At 40.6% G+C, this 24,269-nt stretch overlaps 2 protein-coding genes across 6 annotated transcripts in view; both read right to left on the bottom strand.

The window, feature by feature from the left end:
- fndc3ba (fibronectin type III domain containing 3Ba) overlaps nucleotides 1–2,820 on the bottom strand; it is an 83,044-nt gene extending 80,224 nt beyond the window's left edge. For both annotated transcript variants that reach the window (XM_067479183.1, XM_067479182.1), the window contains exon 1: nucleotides 2,678–2,820. The gene's annotated coding sequence lies outside the window, so the exon portion shown is untranslated. The remainder of the gene's footprint in view (nucleotides 1–2,677) is intronic.
- A 7,790-nt stretch (nucleotides 2,821–10,610) lies between these two features.
- The window catches only part of ppp2r3a (protein phosphatase 2, regulatory subunit B'', alpha), a 58,833-nt gene continuing 45,174 nt past the window's right edge, over nucleotides 10,611–24,269 (bottom strand). For 3 of the 4 annotated variants that reach the window (XM_067479799.1, XM_067479798.1, XM_067479800.1), the window contains 11 exons: nucleotides 16,629–16,913; nucleotides 16,223–16,326; nucleotides 16,021–16,123; nucleotides 15,816–15,890; nucleotides 15,086–15,329; nucleotides 14,597–14,645; nucleotides 14,416–14,505; nucleotides 14,113–14,288; nucleotides 13,837–13,955; nucleotides 13,258–13,364; nucleotides 10,611–13,153 (listed from right to left, as the gene is read on the bottom strand). In XM_067479799.1, the coding sequence (XP_067335900.1) occupies nucleotides 13,057–13,153; nucleotides 13,258–13,364; nucleotides 13,837–13,955; nucleotides 14,113–14,288; nucleotides 14,416–14,505; nucleotides 14,597–14,645; nucleotides 15,086–15,329; nucleotides 15,816–15,890; nucleotides 16,021–16,123; nucleotides 16,223–16,326; nucleotides 16,629–16,913 (1,449 nt within the window). In that variant the 3' untranslated portion in view covers nucleotides 10,611–13,056. Of the gene's footprint in view, nucleotides 13,154–13,257; nucleotides 13,365–13,836; nucleotides 13,956–14,112; nucleotides 14,289–14,415; nucleotides 14,506–14,596; nucleotides 14,646–15,085; nucleotides 15,330–15,815; nucleotides 15,891–16,020; nucleotides 16,124–16,222; nucleotides 16,327–16,628; nucleotides 16,914–18,403; nucleotides 19,276–24,269 lie in introns of those variants that run through there. The other variant, XM_067479801.1, reaches the window with a different exon arrangement.

Here is a 24,269-nt window from a genome sequence, read left to right as displayed (position 1 = left end):
CAGGTGTGGATTGTCTTTTCTGTGTAACTCTATAGCGCCAACTTTTGTTCCTGATAACACAGGTTCTGCTCAGTAACCCTACCCGTGGAATAGCGTGTTCTAGGTTACCCGTCAGACACACACGCACACAAACACAATGGCTAATAGCATCGACCTGGCCCCTCACTGACCTCATTTTAAGCAGGCATACCTGAAGGTCTTACTGGGCCAACGCAACAGCGAATCACAAACTGATGCGACTGGTAAGCGGAGAACCTAGAGATCACCTATAGTTTAGATGAAGACGGAGGCTCTTGGGATCACGAGTCAGTAAGAATCATGGGAACAACTTCCTCATAGCGCTTAGAATAACTCATCTCAGAATACTGGAGGCAAACCATCTTACACCTGCCACTGAAACAGTCGGTCATGGGTCACTTGCTCGCAGTTACATCACTTTGAGTAAAAATCCGGGCTTATATTATGCTGTTGTACATCCTCTAGCACTGTACTGTTGCCAGCAAGACATAGATATAAACTACAAAAATGTGAGAACTGTCAGGTAAGAATGCAGAAATAGGAGTTTTAAATACAGGGTCAACAGAAGAGAGCTTTCATAACGTTTCTAATGCGGCCCTATGAGCTTTGTTTACAGTCTCATTGTGTACAAATGTCGAAGCCAGAGGGGCTTAACTTTCAGAGAACAGTGTTCAGTGACATAAACCTCATTCAGCTTGTGTAAAGGATATGGATGTAATGCTTAAGCAGTGCAAAAACACAAGTTTTTGTAGAAATATGGTCTGAGGATGGTGATCAGATCAGCACCTGGAACTTCAGATAACTCATGTACTCAGACCTGCAGCTTACAACTTGTGGTCCTTCGTTCCCATTACTATCCAGCAACATTCATCACTGCTTTCACGTGTAACACACTTGACCCCAAGCTGCAAGGCTTCATTAACAACCTTGACTGAAACCAAAGACACAAAAAAGAAACATCCTGGGGCCATGGAGCAGAGGCTTGCTTGTTAAATTTCCGATAAGGATCAGATTCATGAATGCAAAATCTTTGATTTCAACTCAATAAAGCTTTAATTTGCTTTCGACTGCATAATTGTGCAGCCTTTGTGGCAGAGCTCCGGTCTAGAGTTGGGGTTTTACTTTCTACCTATTACCTTGGCTGTGTGACTACAGAATAAACCTCTGGTGTCATAACTTGTTAATGCTTCTAAGTTGTGGCAGAAGAATTTCCTTGGATACACCTTTACAGCTGGTTACCAACTCCTTCATCCCACCCTAACCCCTGAAAAAAAAAAACATTAGCATCAGCCTTTCACCAAAGGAAAGTCATCTGACATCATGTATTTGGGATCAGATGTCTGCCTCTTTTTCTCTCCCACTGAAAAAAAAAAAAGTCAGCCTGTCTCTGTGTGTGATTCCCCCCCCCCCCCCCCCCCCCCCAGCCTATATTCTCCAACGTGCCCACTGAATCCAGAAGCCACAGCATGGGGGAGATATGAGATTCCCAAATCACAGCTCCAATTACACCCCCCTCTACCGCTAATCACGACAGCATGACAATGAGCCACTCTGTCCTGTTATTAAGTGAAGCAAATACAAAAAACACAAGTCATCTTTTTGCATCTTAAAATTTCCCACTTCTTTCTGCCACATCCCGTGAGTCCTCCTCACTGATTAGTGAAAAACGCTTCAAACGCTGCCTGGTCTTTTTTTTTTTTTTTTTTTTTAACGCAGGTACGTGGAAGGCAGATAATCGATCGCTTCAAGCTGGAGACCAATGTTTGATTTCCACGTCTGCATCAGAGAGGCTGAGAGAGAGACTTGTCTTCCCTGCACAAACAGACACGTAGTCGTTCGCGTGTGCGTGTGTGTGTGTGTGTGTGTGTGAGGGACAGAGAGAGGGAGGCAGACGACTGGCTGGAAGGAATGCTAGGATATGCTGGAGTTGAGTTTTTTTTTCTCCAAAGCCTTTTTCCCTGCATTCTGCAACTGCACACACACTAAGAAAAGCTAGATAACACACTCTTACACCTTTATCAACAGTTATCTAACGCAATATAACTCCATACAGTGATTTCGCAACCCATTCTGTCAAATTTGACTGCCTCAGCATCTTCCATTCCAAGTTCTTTTCCAGCGATAAAAGTGCTGATTTCCTGATTTTCAGAAGCAGCAACACATCACAGTATTTCTACAACGCGAGTGGCAACGCAACAATGGCGATGTGTTGCAGAACTAAACCAAAGAGATGAGCTTTTCTCCTGTTGCGCACTCACTCCATCCGAAGTCCCCGGAATCAAAACCACATTCTTTCGGGAAAGCGGAGAAATGGAGACCACAAAGAGCAGGCTCCGTTCGCACGGCCGACACATTCACACCACTACCGTTAGAGGCCAGCGCGACAATCTTCGCCGTCTTAGCATTTTCTTTGTCGTTTCTAAATCATCGGGGAAAATGCTGCCCAAAGTTTCGATTCAGCCCCGCAACAGAGAAGCAGTTTTCATTTTTCCTTTGCGCTCGCCAAGTAGCCCAGACTGCCGGCGTCAGCGCTCAGTTCTCCAAACTCGCACACAAGACACGCACTTCTAAAACTTTTTCCACCATCGACTCCATCCGAATCCACTCCCGTTCTTAGCGGGGTGGTTCGCACCGTGAAAGAAGTGTAAAAAGGACTCACCTCGCTGCAATAAAATAATCTTCAAACAGACGGGGCTGCTCGTTTTTTTATTCCCAGGGTCGGGTTTTGCCTGTCTGCTGGCGCGGCGCGACGCATACTGGGAGACTCCGCCATGTCAATCAAAACGCGACGCACATGGAGGTCAGAGCCCGCCCCCTTTTACCGTAATAGACACTGCGCAATGCAAAAGGCGACGCAGGGAGAAAGTGCTTCTTCATCGTGCGTGATGCAGCAACAACCGAGGGGCTTGTTAAGGGTCAAGAACTTCACGTGCACCTTCAATACAAAATACATGAAAAATGATTTATTTTTCCCCCACTTTATGTTTGCTTTAGCCTGATAGGACCATGGCTTGAAAAAAATACTATAAATAGTTCACTGCATTAACCTTTTATTATCTTTAACAAACACAGATCTTATTTTGTAGACCTTTTCACTTCTGATAAAAATATATAAACCACACCTTCGTGTTTCACATATTAGTCATTTTGCAGCATTTCTTGCCAAAAGCATGTTATATCAGCTCCAAAAGGTGGGTGAACCCTTCTGCAAATAAAAGCAAGATGAATCCAGTTTAGACTGGATTGCATTTATCACTCATGATGACACAGAATATCTTCACACCAGAACCTACAGCAGATAATGACCTGCACTGCCCTGTGTCACCTAGCTCCCGCTCGCCACGTCGACAAAATTTAACATTTCACGTCAGTGACGCAGATACAGGATTTTATTAGAGAAAAAAAATAACAGTAACTGCCAACAAAGGACAAAAAGAACTGCATCATATACAAAATATACAACACTTTTATATACAGTAGTTTCCTATAGACATGATATACAAAATAGTCTACCTGTAGCAGATTTGGAGAGTCGGGTGGGTCAAAGGTCTTTCCGAGAGCCTCCAAAACAACTTAGACAATCGACCAAAGTCCCTCTGGTGGTGCCACTGAAACCCAGCATCCATCAGCTGATGTGTCCAAGGGTTACGGGTCCAACATCGGTGCTTAATGTAAAACAAAATATCATGACCTGATTCAAGTAAAAAGGGACAATCAAGATCGAAATCAATGCAACCAGGGACGAATTTAAGGTAGACACATTTTAAAAACACTGACAATAGATTGTAACTGTACATGGATTCATCTTCCTTCCTGTTGGTGAACAATAGCAAAGTTACATGTTTTTTCTGTCAAGGGGATTATTTAGACACGTTGCTGCTTGAAATGAAGATATGAATGCCAACAAATGCATGTGAGGATCAAAGCATTAAACCTGCCAAGCGTGTCAGTGCCAAACACACTTGAACAGACTACATGGGTTAATTACAACCCCCCATATTCACCCATATGATGAAAGGACCACCTGAATGATTTCTAGTGCACTGGAAAAACTACAGTACACCATTTAGAAATATTTAATATGTTTTATGATCTTAGTGACATGTTAAATGTAGGATTTGTGACTAATGACTATAGAGGCCAATTCCTCTCAGCAGAAAAGCAGATTATGGTGAATGTTTCACTGCATAATAAGCCCCTCTTCTTACTGTCAGTTCCAGAAAAGAATTTCTCAAATTTGGGTGAAAAAAACATGAAAGATCTATCAGCAGCCCTGACAAAGCACATTTAGTGGTTGCTTTTTTGGATCCTAGTTACACATTAACATAACAAGAATATTATTAGTATAGTTTCTGGAACCATATCCAAAAATGACCAGTGCAAGCAACACAAAAACAAGCTGTTAAACTAACAGCTGGGTTCCTGTCAATTACGTGTGCGTTTGTCTCCAAAAGCAATCGACCTCTTTCCTTGCTGTATTTTCAAGCAAGCAGACTTAGCCAAATACACTCATTGCCCCTGAGTTCTGGATTTCTCTCTGCTGACACACACACACACACACACACACATTACAGCAACTGCACTAAGAAAACAGCCACTGGTGTAATTCTAAGCCAGTGAGACGAAGGACAGCACAATGTGCCTGTAAGGAATCTAATTCAGTTCAGTTCAATTCAATAAACACTCATCATCTTCAAGGGGCAATTGATATAACAGGCAGAAAAATCCAGCTTTCACGCCAGACACACAACTCAGGTTATAAACAGTGGGCACAGACAGACTGTGGGGCCCCCTAACTGCAGAAAGTGTATAATACCACTGAAGCAAACACAAGTCGTATGTAATATATATTCATTTAAGTGTAAATCTTTTTTGAAAGTTATATTCAGTGGTGCACACAGGCATCATCTGCACAGACATTTATGCCATCTGCAATATGAGAGTGTCCATCACTTCATTACTGTTCAATATTTGGCTAATCTAGTGAAATAAAAACTCAGTAAATAGTGCTATAAAGCAGTCCTGCCTGTTGATTTGCAGTATTGCCCTGATTCATTTGATAGTTACTCTGGTATAAACCAGTGAAATCAGTGAGCTGTTTGACTTACTTCATTTGTAATAAATGCAGAGTGAAGTTTGACTTTGACAATAAAAGGCTCAGACCTACTTGACTTATCTGGCTTAGCTTTGATTAAACAATTCTACTTTTAACTACTTCCACCATTTTTTTGCCTGAGTTTTTTTTAACATTCAATAAATCAATCAAACTAGATTTTTATAGCACCTTTCTACAGACCAATGCAATTCAGATTTCTTTACAGATGATTCAAAAGTTAAAGAAAGGTGTAAAAACAAAAACAGTCAAAGCAGTGATAGTAGTGCCCAGGAATATAACAAAACGAAGATGCTGACAACAAGTATGAGTCTACAATATAAGACAATGCACACAAATAAAAGAATAAAGATAAAAATAAAGATGCAACATTGTAATCAGTGAAAAAATATTTTAAAAAAGAAACAAATTAAATATAGATTAAAAAAATGTTTTTAAAACATTAAATAATCAGAGGAGAATTTCCTTGTGAAAGATAAAATAAATATAAAGTCAATAGAAGAACAGGGCACATAAAATATTTTAATCAATCAATATTAAGTTTTTAGCCTCTGTATTTGGGTCCCACAGCAACACTACTATATGTCCATTAGCTTTGCAAGGAGCTGGAGTCCATCCAAATATTCATAGGGCGAGAGGTGGGGTTCAACCTGGACAGGCCTCCAGTCGAGAGAACCACTAACTTTCACATGCACTGCTGTATGTGTACATGTATAAAATTATAACATGGTTCATAATAATAGTAAACTCAATATGTAAAGCCACTGTTTTCGCAGTACATATTAAGATAAAGTATTTTATTTTGAAATACCACAATATAATACTGTGCAGTGATATGGGTTTCATTTATCATGAAACTCTTAAACCCCTTTAAATATTTTCAACAATAAAAGTTTCTGAATCTATAGAAATTGTGATGCTTTGTCTATCAGTAATTGAGGTTACACAATTTATGAAGAGCAAAATAGACATACAGAACATACAGACATGCCCATAAACAGTTTCCTAAACACCAAGGAAAAAGTTCATGTTTGCAAGCTAACAAGGCTGTGAATATTCTTTTCGTGTCATGCAGTATGTTGGCCTGCATGGTGATGTTACTGTGTTCACACAGAAGCCAAATTCCCAGTTGTTCTTATTAACAACACTCCAAAAACAGAAACCGTTACATCCAGGGGATATGGGGGGAGGGGTGCTGCACTGCCGACACACTGTGGAGCACATGGAATTCCTAAGGAGTGACTTGTCTGTAGCACATTTCTGGAAAAAAAAAAGTTTGGGAATACCTCAAATTGTTGAGGCTGTACCAGTGCATTCCAAAAGAAATTTTTTTGCAGCTTTGTGTACAAGTCATCAAGTGGAAAACACAATATTTCCAGCCAACAAAAGTCATCCCATGTTTTCTTTCAGTAGCTGCTCTGTAGTCTTTGATGTCCATCAGCAGGATGAGCTTGTCCATTGGTGATGAAAATGTGGATGTTTGGTTTATTTGTAAAGATTTTTGGATCCTGTTGGTCTACCCAAGGTAATTGCGCCTTCATGTCCCTCACTGATCTACTCTATTTAACATACATTAATCACAAAGGAGTCGAAGAAGCTAAAGGAAAGCAGATGATTAGGGGAAGGGCTTAGAAACTGTTTAACAAGTGAACAGTGAATTGTGCAACAGGGCTGTAACTTAATTTCACAAAGATGTTCCCATGGTTTTGAACGGTGGAAACCGTGCACTTTGGGGAGTCGTGTGCTTTCAGCGTGTGAATTAACGAAAAAACAAAAACACTATTGACTTAAATAAATCTCCCGATATAACCACAGTAAAGCATCCTAGTGAAGTACTGGCCGTTACAGACAGCTAGTCAGATAAGATCTGTGCAGGAGAGTGGATGAGGAAAGACTGGAGGGAGCAGATCTTGGAACTGCAATGCAGCTATTTCCCCTGTATGTCAGGGCCAGGCCTCCACAACCACCAGATGCTTACCACCAACCCAGCTGCTTTCTCTCTCTCTCTGTCTCTCTCGCTTTCTCCATCTCAGATTTTGCTCTCTGAGAGTCTCTAAAGCAAACCCTCCCTGTAATAATGCACATTCAATTCACCAGCAGTCTTTGAAGTAAGTGGAATGCATCCAGTCGTATGCATGTGACACTACGTACTGTGTGTGCTTATAGCAGAAAATAGATTGCTGGGCTGCTGTACCAGCTCATCAAAGTGGTTTTCTGGATGTTAAATATGCCCTTGCTCTGCGCCTACATGCATGTGTATATATTCATATGTCCTTTATTTGAGTATGTTGCGTCTATGTGAGCGTGTGTGCGCATATACTCACTAGGAAGCAGAGTGACATGTCGGGCTGAGACACCGGGTGACAGATGATTACGGGCGTCTGGCAGCAGAGAAAGGATGGAAAGAACATGGATTGTGCACATGTGCCTGTAGGTGTGTTTTGTGCATGTGCGGTACTTCCTATCATAGATGTAGAGATGGAATTTGGCTCATCCTGAGTTCAAAGGAGTCAACCCAAAGCTCCCTGCACAACAACAAGAGCAGACATGCCTCTCTTTCAGTCTCTCTCTCTCCCTGTTTCTGTCTCTCTGTCAACCTCTCTCCACCACCTTCCCATCCTTTTTTCTCTCTCATTCCTTTGAGCTCCGCAAGGCAGCTGGTTGAACCATCAAAAACTTTATCCATATTTCTAGTGTGTGTGAGTGTGTTTGTACTGTATATGCAAGGTGTGAATGGTGCATCTCATTGAAACAGGGAGATGATTATATGTGTTTACATGTGTCATGTTCTGTTGCAGTAAAAATACATGATTACATTACATTTAAACACAATCTGCATTCCGTTTTTTTGAATTGCACATATACAACATAACCCTACAGAATACTTTCAAAGATTGTTATTGTTATTAGTTTTGCAGTTATTCCTCCAGAAAGCAAAGCTTTGATAGCACTAAATGTAAAGTGACGGGCCTGTAGAATGTCTCAAATTCATGTTAACTTGAATTCTGCTTTAAAGTAATTCATGAAATATTTGTGGAGATATTACGAACCCAAAATGTGGGCGAAAAGTTAGATGATCACTTAAGTCATCCAAATGAATACTTTTGTGACAATCCATTTAATAGTTGCTCAGATACTTCAGTCCAAACACAGACTTCAGCCTCATCATCATCTTTTAAATTCTTCAGCTGTGTACCATGTAGTAAATGCCACATTGCTGTTGCCAGTTAAATGTAGACTAAAGTGTGACCCAGAGACTCTAGCAGGGTTATAAAGCCTACACATAGTGCCTTTAAATATCTGGTATAGATATTTAGTGTTTTGTTTACCATAAATCTGCCATCTCTAGTTTGTCTGGAACAAGCTGGACATCTGAAAATCCGTCTGTACCCAAGTATATCTCCCTGTCTCCCTCTGATAAGATGAATTGTTTCCAGTTGTTTCCTCTCTCTTTCAGGACTTTTCCACGCAGCATTATCAAAAGCTTATGTTTCTGGTATCACTGGTATGTCTGGAACAAGGTATGACTGGAACAAGCAAGACACCGTGCCTAGTTCAAGACCTCTTTCTGTCTTCTTTTCTCTCTCTATGTTGAGATGAATTGGTTCCAGTTGTTCCCTCTCTTTTTTTGAGGGGTTTTCCAATCAGATTTATTTAAAGCTTTGAGTTCAGGGATGATCTGAGTCTGTTCTAACTACTTATCATGTCATGTGTTCCTAATTACAGAACCCCTTCCAGTCATGACATCACACCGTTTGGCATTGCGTTGGCTGGGTCACACTACCACCGGGTGGTGGGTGTTGGCACTCCTGGCAGTGGAATGTCCATGACTCAGGGAAGTGGGACTGCGATCTGGTTGACTAATTGCTTTATTGCTGACATTTGTGGAAAACATGCGGATTGCCATTTCAAACAATGACCAGTAAACTCTGACCTTCGATGGGAGACAAATTGCTCATGTTCAAATCACAACATGCACAGCTTGCCAACTCTTACGCCATTTTCAGGACAATCATTGCATTCAGAACAGTAAAGGCCCATCAGAAACTCCTGCCTTCAGTCCGCCTAAGAAAAGATCTGGAGTTGTTGTGTTTGTTTTGGACTGCTGCATCAACAAATCAATGTTTCTATGGTGTGGGAAGCAGAAAGTAATGATTTCGTCCCAAAACACTAAGAATTCAGGTAATGTACTGTATGCCTCCTGATATTCATCAATTTTCATTTCTAGCAATGCTTAAGAAATGCTTCTGTTGATGGCAGTGGAGGTAAAATGTGACTGGGTTGTCATGAAATTTTAACCCAAAAGATTTAAGATTTGGCAGTTCCCCTAACATTTTCACTAAAAGCAGGTTAAAATGTTTGGCTTTTAGTGCTTTTTCCTGATCACAATTGGAAGAAAAGTTAAGATTTGGCACACACATCACTGATACACAGGAGATGAAACATAATGACTTTTATGATCCCTTCATTTGACCTACAGCTCCAACATGAGACTGATGACCTTTATGTTTTGTAGAAAAAACTCTCAGTATCTTTTCCTGTTAGATTGATTGCTAAGGGGGGAAAAGAAGACATTAATGCAGCCCTCTGGCAAAATTGTAATAACTTTAATTGTGTGACTTTTGACTGAGTACAATCTTTCAATAATAGCAATGTGGTGAGGACAACGATGACAAAGATGAAGATGAAGGTAATCCGGAAAGGCCAGTGATGACATATGGCACTACTCTACTTCTGCTTTATTTGGAAACACACCAGTGTCTGACTACTAATGTTACTGGCAGAAAACTGCATGACTCAAGTAACTAGTGGCAACTGCTCTGAGGTAGTAGTAGTACTACAGAAATCCCAGGCACCACTGGTGTTTTGGAAAGACGAACTTAAGCATTAAGCGATCCTCAGTCAATCTGGGATCGATATGTTTTCTGTCTTAAGTAGCCTACAATCAACAATGTGCCACACTCGTCGGTGACTTCCTGTTTTGGCCAGTTTTTGTCGTGACAACACTGACGCCAGACACAGTGATTCAGTACAGAGCTGCTTACGTCATGTTTGCCAGTCACAGGCCAAGCCTTGTGGGTCTGAGAACCCTCAACAAACTGAAGTAGCATCAAATCATTTCCTGCACTTGAGGAGAAAACAGACTCCAAAACCTCAGTTGCCTTGGGTCAAAGTCCCAGGTTGTTTCTAATTGTTTTTGAGCTTTAAGTGTGGCTTGAGCTTAATTCTGCTAGGAATCAACCAGCCTTACACATATTTCTTTACCACATGTTAAGTATATGAAATGCCTCAAAAGCTGCTGCTTTTAAGGTAGTTTGGCAGTTTCAAAGGCAGGAAAGTACACTCTACCAAGCAGCAAAGAGTACAAACAGACTGCCGTACACGGTGTGTGTGTACACAAGGAGGGAATGATAGTGTAACGTCTGTAAGTGTGAGGTGTGTGTGTACAGTGAATGTAGGCAATCATGAGTATAATTAATATTCTTAAGGTCTTTATTTAAACTTTTAAAAGCAGACAAAAGCAACAAATAACAGGGAACGGTGCAGAAAAAGAACAAAGAGAAGAAAGTAAGAAAGAAGAAGAAGACAAAGAGGAAGACAGAAAGACAGAAAAAAAAACAAAAACATGCCATTAACATAACCATCAGGATTTGCATTGTATCCCAGCCTATTCAAGTGTCCTCTGCAAAGAGGAATCACATCAAAATAAAGGTCCTTTCTCTACCTCACACAGTAGAGTTATGATTTTAAGGTAAAAGTCCTGCATGGCTTCTCTCATTGCTTAATGCTGCATGTGTGAGCACCACAAGACTTTGCATAGAGCCAGAAGGTCAATAATTGGAGACATCCCATCGTTGTCCAAAGTTCTTTTTAAATACTGCCTTGGTGAAAAAAAAAAAAAAAGATTGGGGGTGTGTGTGACCACAACAGGGAAACATCAGTCTCAGTTTCCATATGGGTTGTGTCTCCTACAGTTTTGTGATTGTCAGGTGGACGGAGCTTTATTGTAGTCCTTCAGAGGATGTCAATCCACCATGCGTCTCGTCTAACACAGACACACATACATCGCTAACATAATTTACCCCCCATCCCGAGCCACACAGTGGCACAGCAATACAAACCATCAAAATACATCAAAAATCTGAGCCATTATACCTACTATATAATGGCTTGTTATTACTATTATTATTATTATTATAATATTGTAGTTTAATACACAGTCAGGCACATTTACAATGGCAACAGAAGCAAAAAGTGGACCCTTAAGGTCCATAAGGCCTTACAGCCTCCACTCGCTCTCCTTCTCCATTTCAAAATCATCAGTGGTGTGTTGAGTGTGTAAGTGTGTCTGTGTACACCAACTGTCAATTATGGTCATATATTATATGCTAGTGAATTAAAAAAAAAAAAAAGGACAAGGGCTGATTAAAAAAAAGAGTTATACAAGCGTGCACACACTGACCCCAGCAACACCAGCCGAACGCCAAAGTCTACGACATATAAACAGCCGGTAACAGAGCACGACATATTACGCACTATTAAATCATACTCCTTTATGAGTGATTTATAAGCAAATGCAGGCTCCTAGATATTACAGTAAGGGCAGTGTACACAAACGCACCTGTTTCAATGACACAGTAAATAACCGAGTTAAAGGATCAGTCCACACAAATTAACAGACTAATCCAAACTCAGTGTTATCTGTCCATGTCAATGTAGTTAAGCTTTTTATTTGCCCAGGTTAAACAAAATATATCTCATAGAAATTGCGGCCTCCATCTTGGTACGGTAGAGGTGTATAAAATGCAATTTGTGGTATTCAAATCCTGGACAAATTACTCTTTAAAAAAATCAGCAGCACGACATATTTGCAGAAGACATGCTATTACTCCTGATTATACATAAAATTCAATGTCAGGATTTTTTTTGGGCAGAAAAGTAAACCTTCATTATAGTGGAGTGGAGGCTTAAATGTAAATTTTTTTTACATGACTGTGTGTTTGATTTCCATGAGTGGGGGTAAAACTTCATAAATTCGTGTTGACAAACAAATATTTTCTATGCATAAAATGACAGTTTTTGGTATAAATGACAAGTATAAATCAAAGTAATTCCCAGACACTGTACACATTTAAAAAGAATTTGGAAAACACAGTGTGGTTAGCTGGATAATTGCATGAGACTGACAGGAACAACTCACAGCTCTTATGTGCACATATCAGTACAAATATTACAGGTGGAAATGTGTGGTCAACTCTACCAGAGAGTTTGGTGTGTTTGTCAACGAGCATCCCTTTGTGCACTGTGACCCGTTGAGCATTGACTGGAAGTGAATGACTGGAACATTAAAGTCCATGTAGTCAGAGACTTTTCCAGGGTTTAGAAATGTTTGTGAATGGGAGTCCAGAGGTGGAGGCCTGATAATGCCACACTAAAAATAGAGCGGCTCAGCTACACTCCGCCTGGGAAAAGTTGGCCTGTTTTTATGCACCTGCATGACAGCGATTCCGCGCAGTAACACAGCTCGGCCACTGAGAGATGCTGTTACCACCGAGTAAACCGTGAAACGATTCCTTCCTGAAGGGAACTGGGGTTTAACAACATCCTTTACACAGGCCTGTATGTTGAATGACTGAGCAGCTGGTTGGTTTAATTGTGGGTTTTCAGTCATCTGTATAAATACAGATGTGTTTTATACCAGACATAGTACAGTACTGGTTTACGGTCACACACACACAAACTGATGAGTTTGCTCTGAGTAGACTTCAGAGTCATCGTAAGACAGATCCCACAATCCTATTCTCTCTCTCTCTATGTGTTGTTACATCCATTTATTTTTTGATGCATCCATTCCAAGGAAACATCTATCACCTGGTTCCTGTCCATTATCTCAAACGAGATTCTGCAGTATTCCAGAGTGTGTTTTATGCTGACAGGTCCGATATGACCAGCTTTTCCATTTTATTCCCAATCTCTCCAGGAACTGGAAGCTCCTCAGATTCATAGTCGTCATCAAATGACCTGTGAGTAAACACGCATAGTAGAACTGGTTAAATGTTAGATATTAAAATGACTGATTGCATTTCCATACTTGGAAAAGCACAGAGTGTAAGAGTGTGTCGTACCCCTCGTGTAGTTGTTCATTGGCGGTCTCCTCTGCCACCAGTATCTCATACTCCTCTGAGGCATACTTATCCCAATCAGATGGCTCTGGACCATCACTATCAACATCCTGCAACAGGAAAGTTACTTTAGAAACATTATTTTCAACCAAAATGCCTAACATCTGGAGGCAAAGGTGAGGAGACACTTATACATTTGGTTATCAAATTTTAAAACCATTGTTCTAGTGTAAACACAGGAATTTCGTGTTGAGTAAATTTCTAAATTATTTTTATATTTCAACACTTATGCTGTATTTGTTTATAGCCACTGGCCACCATAATTGCAAGGAAAAGTAGAGTCAGCTCTTAAATAAACATACACTATATACAATCACTCAGTAGCGAGTATTTGCTATTATGAAAACATAATCCTCCCCAACACTGTAACAGTCTTCAAGGAAAACATTTCCCATCACTTGTGGAGCAAATTTGTGGAACTGTATGTCACCTGATTTTCTCTGATTATCCTTTACTGCCTTTCAAATTACCAGTATTTATGAATATTATAAATACACACATGCACAAGATGGATATTCGCACCTTCTGCACAGCAAATGGGTCTCTCTGCTCATGGTCCAGATATTTCTCCAGGTTGAAGAAGGTATCAAAGAATATGTGGGCCATCCGACAGCGCTTCAGATCACCCAGGGTTATCTTGCCTGGAGAAAACAACATATACACAAACACATGCATGTGTAAAGTTCAGATACCAACACAGAAAGGACAATAACCTGTGGCTTTATAATAACAGATACAAAACAAAAGATACAATGATTATTAATATTGGGGATAAAACAAAGTTATGCATGAACTAACCTGGGCTTTCAGGTTTGACCAGATCAAGCATCTGGCAGAGCAAATCCTGGAAGGGCAGAGGTTCAATGCCCATCCTTTCCATCCTCTCACACTGTTCTTCATAGAAATACTCTAACTCAAACATGGACAGGACGCCATCGCCATCGGCGTCCATACACCGGAACCAATATTCAATACTGGAGAGAGAAAAGACAAATCCACAAAGTTACACAAGGAATCCAACTTGGGTGTCAACTATTTATTAGACCTACAACCAAATGCACATGTGCTAAGTCACACAGATCCAGCGGAATGACTGATCACCTGGTGGGATTTTTCTTATCTTCCTCAGATATGAGGAACCAGACAAACTCAGCGTAGCTCATCCTGCCTTCTCTCTGCACGGCATTGCCCCTGGAAACAAGAGAGATAGAGGCGTTGACATTCAATATTGCCAGTGAGGTAATAAGCCCCTCCGGGTGTGTTTATGTCTGTTTCCACTTACCGAGTAACAGCCCCTGAAAACAGTCTCTCAATGATTCTGTTTGAGGATGCTGTGAGAAGGGAAAGTGAGCAAAATAAGCAAATGTGATTTTGCTCAAATACACAGAAACTAGTCAAAGTTGTTATGAACCACTGCGCATGCAGTACAGTGACTTGCGTAAATCCTGAGACAGCAAAAAAAAAATTACGTTACACACTTAATAGTGTAATGCAGTTCATATCACACAGCATGAAAGTGTTAAGTTGAGGACAAACAGCTATTGTTTTTGCAACAGTTAGTGGGGGGCGCGACAAACAGGAAATGTATGTGCCAAATTTGTCTGCTTCTGATTCTGGATTTTACTGCCCTCCAAACTACCGTACGTCAATGAATTTAAAAAAAGTAAAGGAAAACACAGATATAATTAGGATTTTGTATAATGACCCCCGTTGGATCTGGTATGAATACTTGTGTTGAGCAAAAATTTATTTAATTTCAGATTATTCTTACCGTGGTCATTGTATCTCCCCAGGTCTTTTGGATCAATATATAAGTCATGGTCAGTGTCCAGCTCCCAAAACTTGCAGTAGATGACATAGAAGTGCTCGTAGGAGAAGTAGTCAGTGATCTGGTTGATGTCGGCCTCCTCCTCCAGAAGAGCCAAAGTCTGTAGGAAGTTGCTCCTGCGCAGCTCCATCATGGTGATACGACCTGTCCACGAACGGTTCACCCCGTAGAATATCCGCTGGATCACCTGGGTTACAAGTACGGAGTCAAATGGGATTAATCAACATATGGAGTAATGACAAATGAAAGCAAATTCTGTTATAGTAAAACACAGCCCCCAAAACATATTTAATAGAATAATACAACAGTGACAGTTTTTTATTTGGCCCCCAGTAAATAAATGCAGTAGCCTATCCAAGCACTCATTGGACGAGAGGCTGGTTGCCTGTCTAAACTGAAGGAAGTAATTTAAAATGGGGTATGTGAAAGGCTGACGTCCATATTGTATTATATAACCTCAGTTAACCATCAGTTGTTCTGTATAAAAAACCTGGTCACATTGTTTTGTATGTCTACGTGGTGTGTAAGGTCTAACTTAGTCTACTTTATTACATGGATCCGAAAACTAGTAATACTTTTACTCAAAATGGAAGCTATTTCCTCATTACGTTGAAAAAACAAAAAAAACAACTAAAATGAAAAATACAAATATATATTTTTTTATTTCATTTACCGTTGTTATATAGCGAGAATGGAATTCAGGCGCATCCTTCAGAAATGTGAGCCCAGGGTGTGTATCCACTATGTCCTAATCAGTCGAGCACAAACAAGAAATAATAAAATAACATGAATTATTTTGGCAAGTTTATGGAAACTAATAAAAGGAGATATTGTGCATGTTTGAGTTACTAATCTCACTGATCAGTGTTGATATGCACCTGCAGTAGAGGAATAAAGTCCTCCTGCTCCAGGGAGATACAGCCAGGTTTGGCTAGCAGGTAAATAAACCTTGATGCATCGTCGTGGCAGCTGTGCAGCAATCTGCAGGAAACAGAGAAAAAGAGAGGACATTTTTAAAAACTGGGCGTTGAGATAATATTTTGACAGAAATTAGAAATATTTTGAGAGAAATTGTCTCACTTCCTCCAGGTTGCAACGAAGGAGTGCACTGACACAAAACCCGTCCTCTCACCACCTGCTGCGTAGAACATGGGGGCCTTCCAGTAAAGTGGACACCCGCATGCCTGCACAGAAACACAATGCACACTGCCTTTACATTACCATCGTAAAAAAAATGCTTTTTTGCTTTGTTGTTTTCATAGAATCCCACTGTTTAGAAAGGGGAGGCAGCATCCAGCACTGGATCAACTGGGACACTTTGAACATGTAATGTCTTTGGGAGAAATGGAAAAGTTTCCGTGAAACATGAAAAGAATTATATGAACCTCACATACATCTTAGTAAAAGTGAATGTTGATGGTGATCTCTTCAGCTGCCATTAAAAGCAGGTTTCACGTTATATTCGAGTGTCTAGACAGTGTGTTACCTTTGCAATCTTGCCCATTTCATATATGTCAGCCTTCTCCTCCTCAAACTCAGTGAAGGCCGTCTCGATGGCAGTTATGGCTGCATCATGGTTAAAAGTCGGGCCGAGGGCGGGGAGCCCACGAGGGTAGTAGAACCTGGGAATGTTGATAGCAGGGGGAGGAGAGGTGACTATGACCGGTGTCGGAGGAGGGCTGGGTGAGCGCGGTGTGGGGGCGGGTGTGGCTGTTGATGGGGCGGGGGCTGGTGGTGGTGTGCCTGGTTTCTTTTCTGGTTTGGATTGAACCTAAAAAGAGAGATGGGAGATGGTTTGTAGTAACGCATGAGCAGAGCTTCAAAGGTTACTCTCCATGAATGTTTTAACATTTTCTCTGTATGTAGTAGAAAATATGACTCCTTCCAAATCTTACATAAACAATATACTAATAAAAACACGGTCAAAGTGTGCTTGAAATTGCTCATTGTTCCTTTCCAAAGCTTGCACTTCCACTCCATAAAAATTGAAGTCGCAGTTGCACTCTTTTTGTTAAAATACATATACATGACTTTTCTTCTTTTCCTTCCTTCAAATCGCTTTAAGTTGCATCACTGAAAAGGTGTTTTCTGTGCATCATCTAACAATATACAACTGGCTCAGGGGCTTCTCACATCCAGGACCACGAACATCATCAAAAAGTCTGGACACACCAATATAGTTGCTGTTTTAGGGATGCAAACAATCTGGACTGATGTTTTGACACACCTGTCTCTTCCCCCCTGTGACTTCACACACAGTCATACTTTTTCTTTTTTAAGGTTATTTCCCCAGTTTTGTAAACAAGACTCAACTTTATTTTATAAGGACAAAGAAGCCATGTAAGGGATGTGGTGGAAATTCCCAGTGAGTCATGAAAAAAAAAAAGGACTTGTTGTACAATCTGTTCATTACTAAATTAGTCAGGCAATTAGTCAGCACTTTAAACTGGCTTTGGAAAAAAAAACCTCCAGGTGGCAAAGGACTGTAGCACTCAAGATTATGCTGGTTTTAACCATAATTTATCCTAATCTCTGGCATCTTAACTAACTACAAAGGCAAAATAAACAGCACATATGTGAACAGCAACACGATGCTTATGATTTATTTTTCTCCAGGAAGAGCAATGAAATAAACTATTTTACTATGAGTTTATGTGTCTAGACAATTACAAATAATGACTAAGGATTATTATCTAATGACGCACGTTACCGATTTACACAGGCAGCATCAGCCTGACATAAGAAGATTGTGCTGTTCTTAAATGGATTTGGCGTGTGAAAATAAAAAGACCTGAAACCAGCCTTTAATTAGAGCTCCTTAAATCAAAATCTACCCCCAGTGCCCGGTGGGCTCGGTGTGTGCCTCCTTAATATGTGTATTGAGCAGGACAGCTGTAGCAGCGCTCCCCCCACCCACACGCCCCTTCACAACATTCATTCTCTCACTCTATTTCTGTACCCCCTGCCCTAATAATACTCTCCTGGCATCTGTCTCAGAATAGTTTGTCATCTGTGGCATTCCACTGTGTGTGTATGACAGCAACAAGATGCATCTACTGTATGTGTGTATGAGTGTACATGAACATCTGTGCATCATTACAAAGGTAGACAATGTATCGTAAAAGGGGTTAACACAATTTGTAAAATGATTATTAATGCGTGTCAAACAGTTTGAGTGTCTTTGTGGGTATGTTAATTATTTTTAATTTCTCTTGAGTCCAGCCTTGCACTCTGTCCTCCCTGCCTCTCGCACTGACTGACCTGCTGCTGCTGGAAAGACTTAAGTCTCTTCTTAAAGCGTGAGGGGAGGACAAAGTCACACCCCCTGGCCAGAAAGGCCAACTCCCCCCTTAGGTCAGGGTCCCGGCATAATGATGTCTCCTTGATCATCATGGTGGGGGCAGAGGCCTGAAATATTCCACCAGACACGGCCACCGGTGTGGCTAAAGACACGGCGGTAAACCCGGCTACCAAACAACCAGCAAAAGAGAATAAAATGGGCTGTAGTACGGATGTCCACTTAACAGCTCAGAGATCAAGTGACCCAAAAATGGCAGAACACCTCAGGAAAGCAAAAAGGTATCCAGCATGTGTGGGATTACACACAAAGCACACTGACAAAATGTCTCTCCTTCAAAATCCACTTGAATGAACAGGCTCCCAAAGCAGTAATCCAAGAGTGTCTCTATGTAAAGAGATGCTCTTTACGACCCCCGAGCTACTCTGAAGGCCAGAAGGCAGTACCATGGTATTGTGCTGCTTTATGGCAAATTGCAGGCCCAAATGGGGGCTTCTCTCTGAGGGAGAAACCCACTTGTGTCCCCCTCTCAGCTGTATGTACTTGGTGTAGTCTCAGTGGTGCCTGCCGCTCCAAGCTGGGCTCTGACAAACTGCACTGAGAAACATGAGCCATGCTGGGCTCTGGTAACGCAGACACACAGCAAACCGGCTGTCCTGAGCATTAGGGTAGGGAGAGTGGGGGTGAGGAGGGGGCTCAGCAGCGTGCCATATCTGTGTGTAGTGTTTTGTAGGCCGTCCTTTGACTAAAGTTAGCCAGTGGCAACTCGAAGTGACTGAGATTGAAATAATTTGACTGCAGACAGGAAGCCTGCGCATTGTGAGTGGGAAAGGCAAGTAAGCCGAAATACTTTGTAGAGGTAATTTCGATCCAGTGACGAATCAGCGAGCAAAGCAGCTGTTGTTATATGTGTTGACATGCAGTAATTCCACTTGCCTACCTCCCTTACATAAAGTAGCATTCCTTTTTCTGGACCATTACCTATATATATATATTATATATATATATATATATTTACCTATATATATATATATATATATATATATATATATATATATATATATATATATATATATATATATATATATATATATATATATATATATATATATATATATATGCATGCATATACCAAAAGCAACTGCTAATATCAGTTGCAAGTAACAATATAGTCTATAAAATTGCATTTTAGAAGATGAAAGTAGGATTTATTTAATTTAATCAGATTAATCATCTAATTTCAGCTCCTGCAGACAAACATTCAGACACATTGACAGTTATGTGTGCAGGGAAAGTAGCAGGTAGCACTTGTTGTCAATGAATCATGTGATTAAGCAATTATGAACAAAGGATTTGAAAGAAGTTCTACTAATGAATGATAGCGGGTATCAATCAAGACTATAAAGCCATTAATGGAATAGTTTTCCCCCCGCATGTATCTGTTAAGTTGGTGCAAAGTAAAAACAAAAAACGAAAACATATTCATAATAAAGCTTGGGAGTTAAATGCATTTTTGATAAGAGCTAATTAATAATTCTTATAAACAGATCACAGCAAGTAAAGTGCCAGTACAACTTCCTCAAACTGCCAGATCCGGTCAAAACCTCTTTGGTGTCCAGCACCAATCTGAAGCCTGCCAGTACGTCCAGAGAGGGGATCCCTCAGGACAGTCAGGCGTGACCTAATTCTAACCTGTCCAGCTAAAATCCCGGCAAGACTAAGATGCTACACCAAATCTCTACACATGCTGTACCATACACAGCATATCAATGCTGGACACTGAGTGTCAAAGGAAAGGAAGCCGTCGATTTCTCAGAATCTGTTGGCGCAGTGAACACAGATTCCACTGCGGTTATGTTGCAGAGCAGGACAAATGGAGAGTGTGGTGCCCTCTAGTGCTATACTAGGCCCCATGAGTAAGGTAACTCATAAAACAGAAGGATATATTCAAGTGGAAATACATCAGTGTTTTTGGATGGGACTAAGGAAATGAGTTTCCAGTTCCGTTACACAGTTGTCTAAGAAATTAATAAAATTCAGCATCAACAAGACATGTTACATTAGCGCCTTTCTTTTCTTTTGCTTGTTATTATCTGTCTGCAACTGCGCTTTAGTTCTATTGTGTTTCAACCACTGGGGACCTAGTTGTTGCTGCCTCTGTGACCGCAGTTGCAGTGCATTTTTTATGACTGTGGCCATAAATGTCAACAAGGTGAGTGCACAACAGATGAATAACACACAGATTGTGTGCACTTGGGGAAAAGTCCAGGATGTGCACACGTGCGTGAGTGAGTTCCCAGAAAAAATAAGTGAGTCACCTTGGATTTTAGGGTAACTCCTCTCAGCTCCCTCTACGCCCTACTGAATTCTTTGGAACAACTGGACTCTGTAGTGAAGCCAAGGTCACATACCAATCCCACACATACACACACATACACACACACACACACACACACACAACTAGCAGACACATACATTGTCTTCTTTTGGCTACTTCTTTCCTTCCTACCACAGGGAAACATTATTCAATCACTAAACACGAGAGTCTCCATCAACAAATGACCACAATCTGGGAAACTACCTTCTCAGCAGCCTTTTATGTCATGTTAAAACACTCACTATCTGGATCTGTCACCCTGATCACTGAATCTTCACTCTCACCACTTTCCCTGTATTGCCTCATCAACTTGAGCAATGCATTTGTAAGACCATAAATCTCCACATAAAGAGACACTTGTGTGCATGGAAATGTGTGTGTGTGAGTGTCTGTGTGTGTGTGTGTGTGTGTGGGGGAGGCTAAAGGAGCCAGAACAGATGCCACTGGGCAGCTGTGTGCTCTTTTCCTGTCTGACTGACAGTTGGTGTAACCCTGTCCCCTCATGTCTCTGCTTTGTCCTAAACCCTGCACCTTAATATTTCTGCTAAACTTTACTTCACCTTTTCATTTGCTGACCAAACGCCAAAATGAAAAACCAAGAGTGGAAAACTCCCAATTCCCAGTAATGTGTTCCACTAGTATGTGGGACAGTAGCCGTAGTCTGATCAGGGGGATAGTTCAGGTCAGCAACGATGTGTGGGTCAGTATTGAGGGCACCCACATGGATAATGCCTTCATTTAAATCCTAAATTTGCTAATATTTTAAAGCTATTTTACAGCTACAGATATTTACAGCTAAAGAGCACAAGGAGCTTCGTTGCACATGCACAACAGAGAACGATAGAGAGAGGGAGACAGGGAGAGACCAGAGAAAGTAGCTATTCCACAGATTCCACAAGAACTAAAGACGAGAAAGTCAGAAGAACAAAAAAGGAAAAAGAAGATTCTGACACCAGCGTTTTTTTTCCCCAGCGCAAACATTAGACAAACAGCAAGAGGAAAGAGTTCTGTCTGCTGAACAGATCAGTTACAGTATGCTACATTTGCATTACGTGCTGAAATGGGCCCCAAGGGACTCAGATCAGATTTTTTTTCACAGAGGCGTAAACAAACTAAATCCAATTTTTTTCAAACCACACCTGAGACATTTTCATATGTGATTTATGTTCTGATCTCTGACAATTCAACCACTGTCAGAACGGTCAGATCAGAATTCATGTGGATTTTTTTTGGATGGGGGGGGGGGGGGGGGGGGGGGGCTTCCTAGCTCCGTGCGCATGTGCATATTGCCTGGATTTATATAGTGAATATTGTAACCAAACTGCATGCAATTTTCCTTTCGCACATATGACTTGGATGATGTGTCACAGGTTTCAGATTAATGTGGGCATGTATGTAGATTTAGGACTGCAACGGTGATCTTAACAGAACTGGATACATGTCACTCACATACCAGAATTACAACAACAAGACATTGGATCTGGCAAAAAGTGGGAATTGAGCACTAAGGCCCGCAAATGTATGCTGTTCAGTTAGTAATACATCTTAAAGTGAATGCATTATTTCCTACATTACAAATAATGTAGGAATGCTGTAATAATGTAATGATCAAATAATGGGGGATGCAGATCTCGAAGGGATGCAGAACTTAGAAATCATCCTTGCAGAATAATGCATCCCGCTCCCTAACTGTAAGACACTTTATGACCAAATGCTGTTACCACACCATTTATTTTAAAACCGGTCAATGAAAAATCACATATGCGACAGTAAGAGTGGCTCAAATCACACGGAAATTGGAGTCAAACTCGTTATTATAAGCAGATACGTTATTAGGTTGACTTTCACATGACATACTTTGTCACATTCATGACATGACAACATTCAACGAACCTCAATGAAAAACTTCTTTTACCATAACACTAGTAGTCCAAATATTCTACCTTCACAGTGTTTGGAGAAATTAATCAATGAAAGCTGATCATATTGATTTTACAACGTTGTTTGCCTTACGAATCATTAGTTTGGGGTTTTCGCTTTAGCTGTGCACGCTGCCACTTGGTGAACACAGATCTCGGCATGCATGCAAAACTTGCCATAACACTGGGAGGTTGGCGCAGTGATGTGTGACTCAGTGTGTTGGGGGCAGGGCGGGGCGGGGTCACACATGAAAACAGACTGAACGATCAGTCACGTGCGGACCCAGGTGGAACATTTTTAATTTTAGACTAGTTCATTTATCCACCTACTAAGCAAACTATTTATTCAGTCACACTGATATTTATTGTGACACACATACAGTTACTGCTTCAAGCATATTTCAGGCCTTGAAAATTTACAGCTCTCTTCAGTTGTCATTTTCAATGATTTCAAGCAGCCTTATGAACCGTGTATTTTAATGCAGAGGTTTAGGGGACGGTGACAAGTGCAAATGAAAATTTAAAGGAGGGTAACATGCTGAGCAACAGGTGTGTGTATATGTGTGCTGTGACTGTTATGTCTGCAGTACTTTCCTACACCCACTGCACAAACCCTACTGTTACTGGAACAGGTGAGTCAGCAGCCGTCATGGAGCTGATAAGAAGACCAGCATGACGTCAGCTGTGCCAACAACAACAACTGCTGCTTTTATTTAACTTTAATCAACACTTAAACACATGCTGGACATGCGCACATGCTTCTAAAGGGTTTAGTTAGCACACAAGCATTGATACATATGTCTAATTTGTAACTGTATAAGATTTGTGTGTGTGTGTGTGTGTGTGTGTGTGAATTGGCTGTGGGTGTGCATGTGTGCGTCAGTAGAATCAGTTAACAGCAACAGCTTCTTCCAGTCTTTTACAGAAGTTAAATAGTGTGAACATAACAACTTCCTAAACACAGACACAGACACACACACACACACCTGCTATGTAAAATCGGTTGTCTGCAGTGTGTAAAATTATCTGTGTATATTTAGTAACACATTTCATGTTTATTTTTGCCTTAGCCACTGGGCAGACTTCACACACATACACATGTGTGACATACACCCACACGTGAAATTTTGGACGGTGTGCTTTTTAAAAAAGCACTTTTATTAAAAATGTATTATATTTATTTGTAGCAATTGTAACTGCTTTAAAAACAGTGCTTTGAATATGTGTCTTTTAATATACTGAACATGCCAAATTAAAAAACGATTAAACTTATGTCTATATTTAAATCTATATTCACATAAATACATTTCTAAGTATTTATGTTTAGAAACAAGATTTTTTGGACTTAATTTCCATATAAATATTACTGTAATCATTACAGCATTGGCAAGTGTGTGCATGTTATTTTTAATACTTGCAGTGAAACTAACTGCCCACTGGGACAAATAAAGTTTAAACTTAAACCTGATATCACTTTAACCGCCCCCCCACCCCACATCTCTGTAATCGGGCTATACGCACACTCACTTTGGA

Source organism: Channa argus, chromosome 16, assembly GCF_033026475.1.
Source record: "Channa argus isolate prfri chromosome 16, Channa argus male v1.0, whole genome shotgun sequence".
Classification (NCBI taxonomy): Eukaryota; Metazoa; Chordata; class Actinopteri; order Anabantiformes; family Channidae; genus Channa; species Channa argus.
This window is presented reverse-complemented; position numbering and strand designations above follow the sequence as displayed.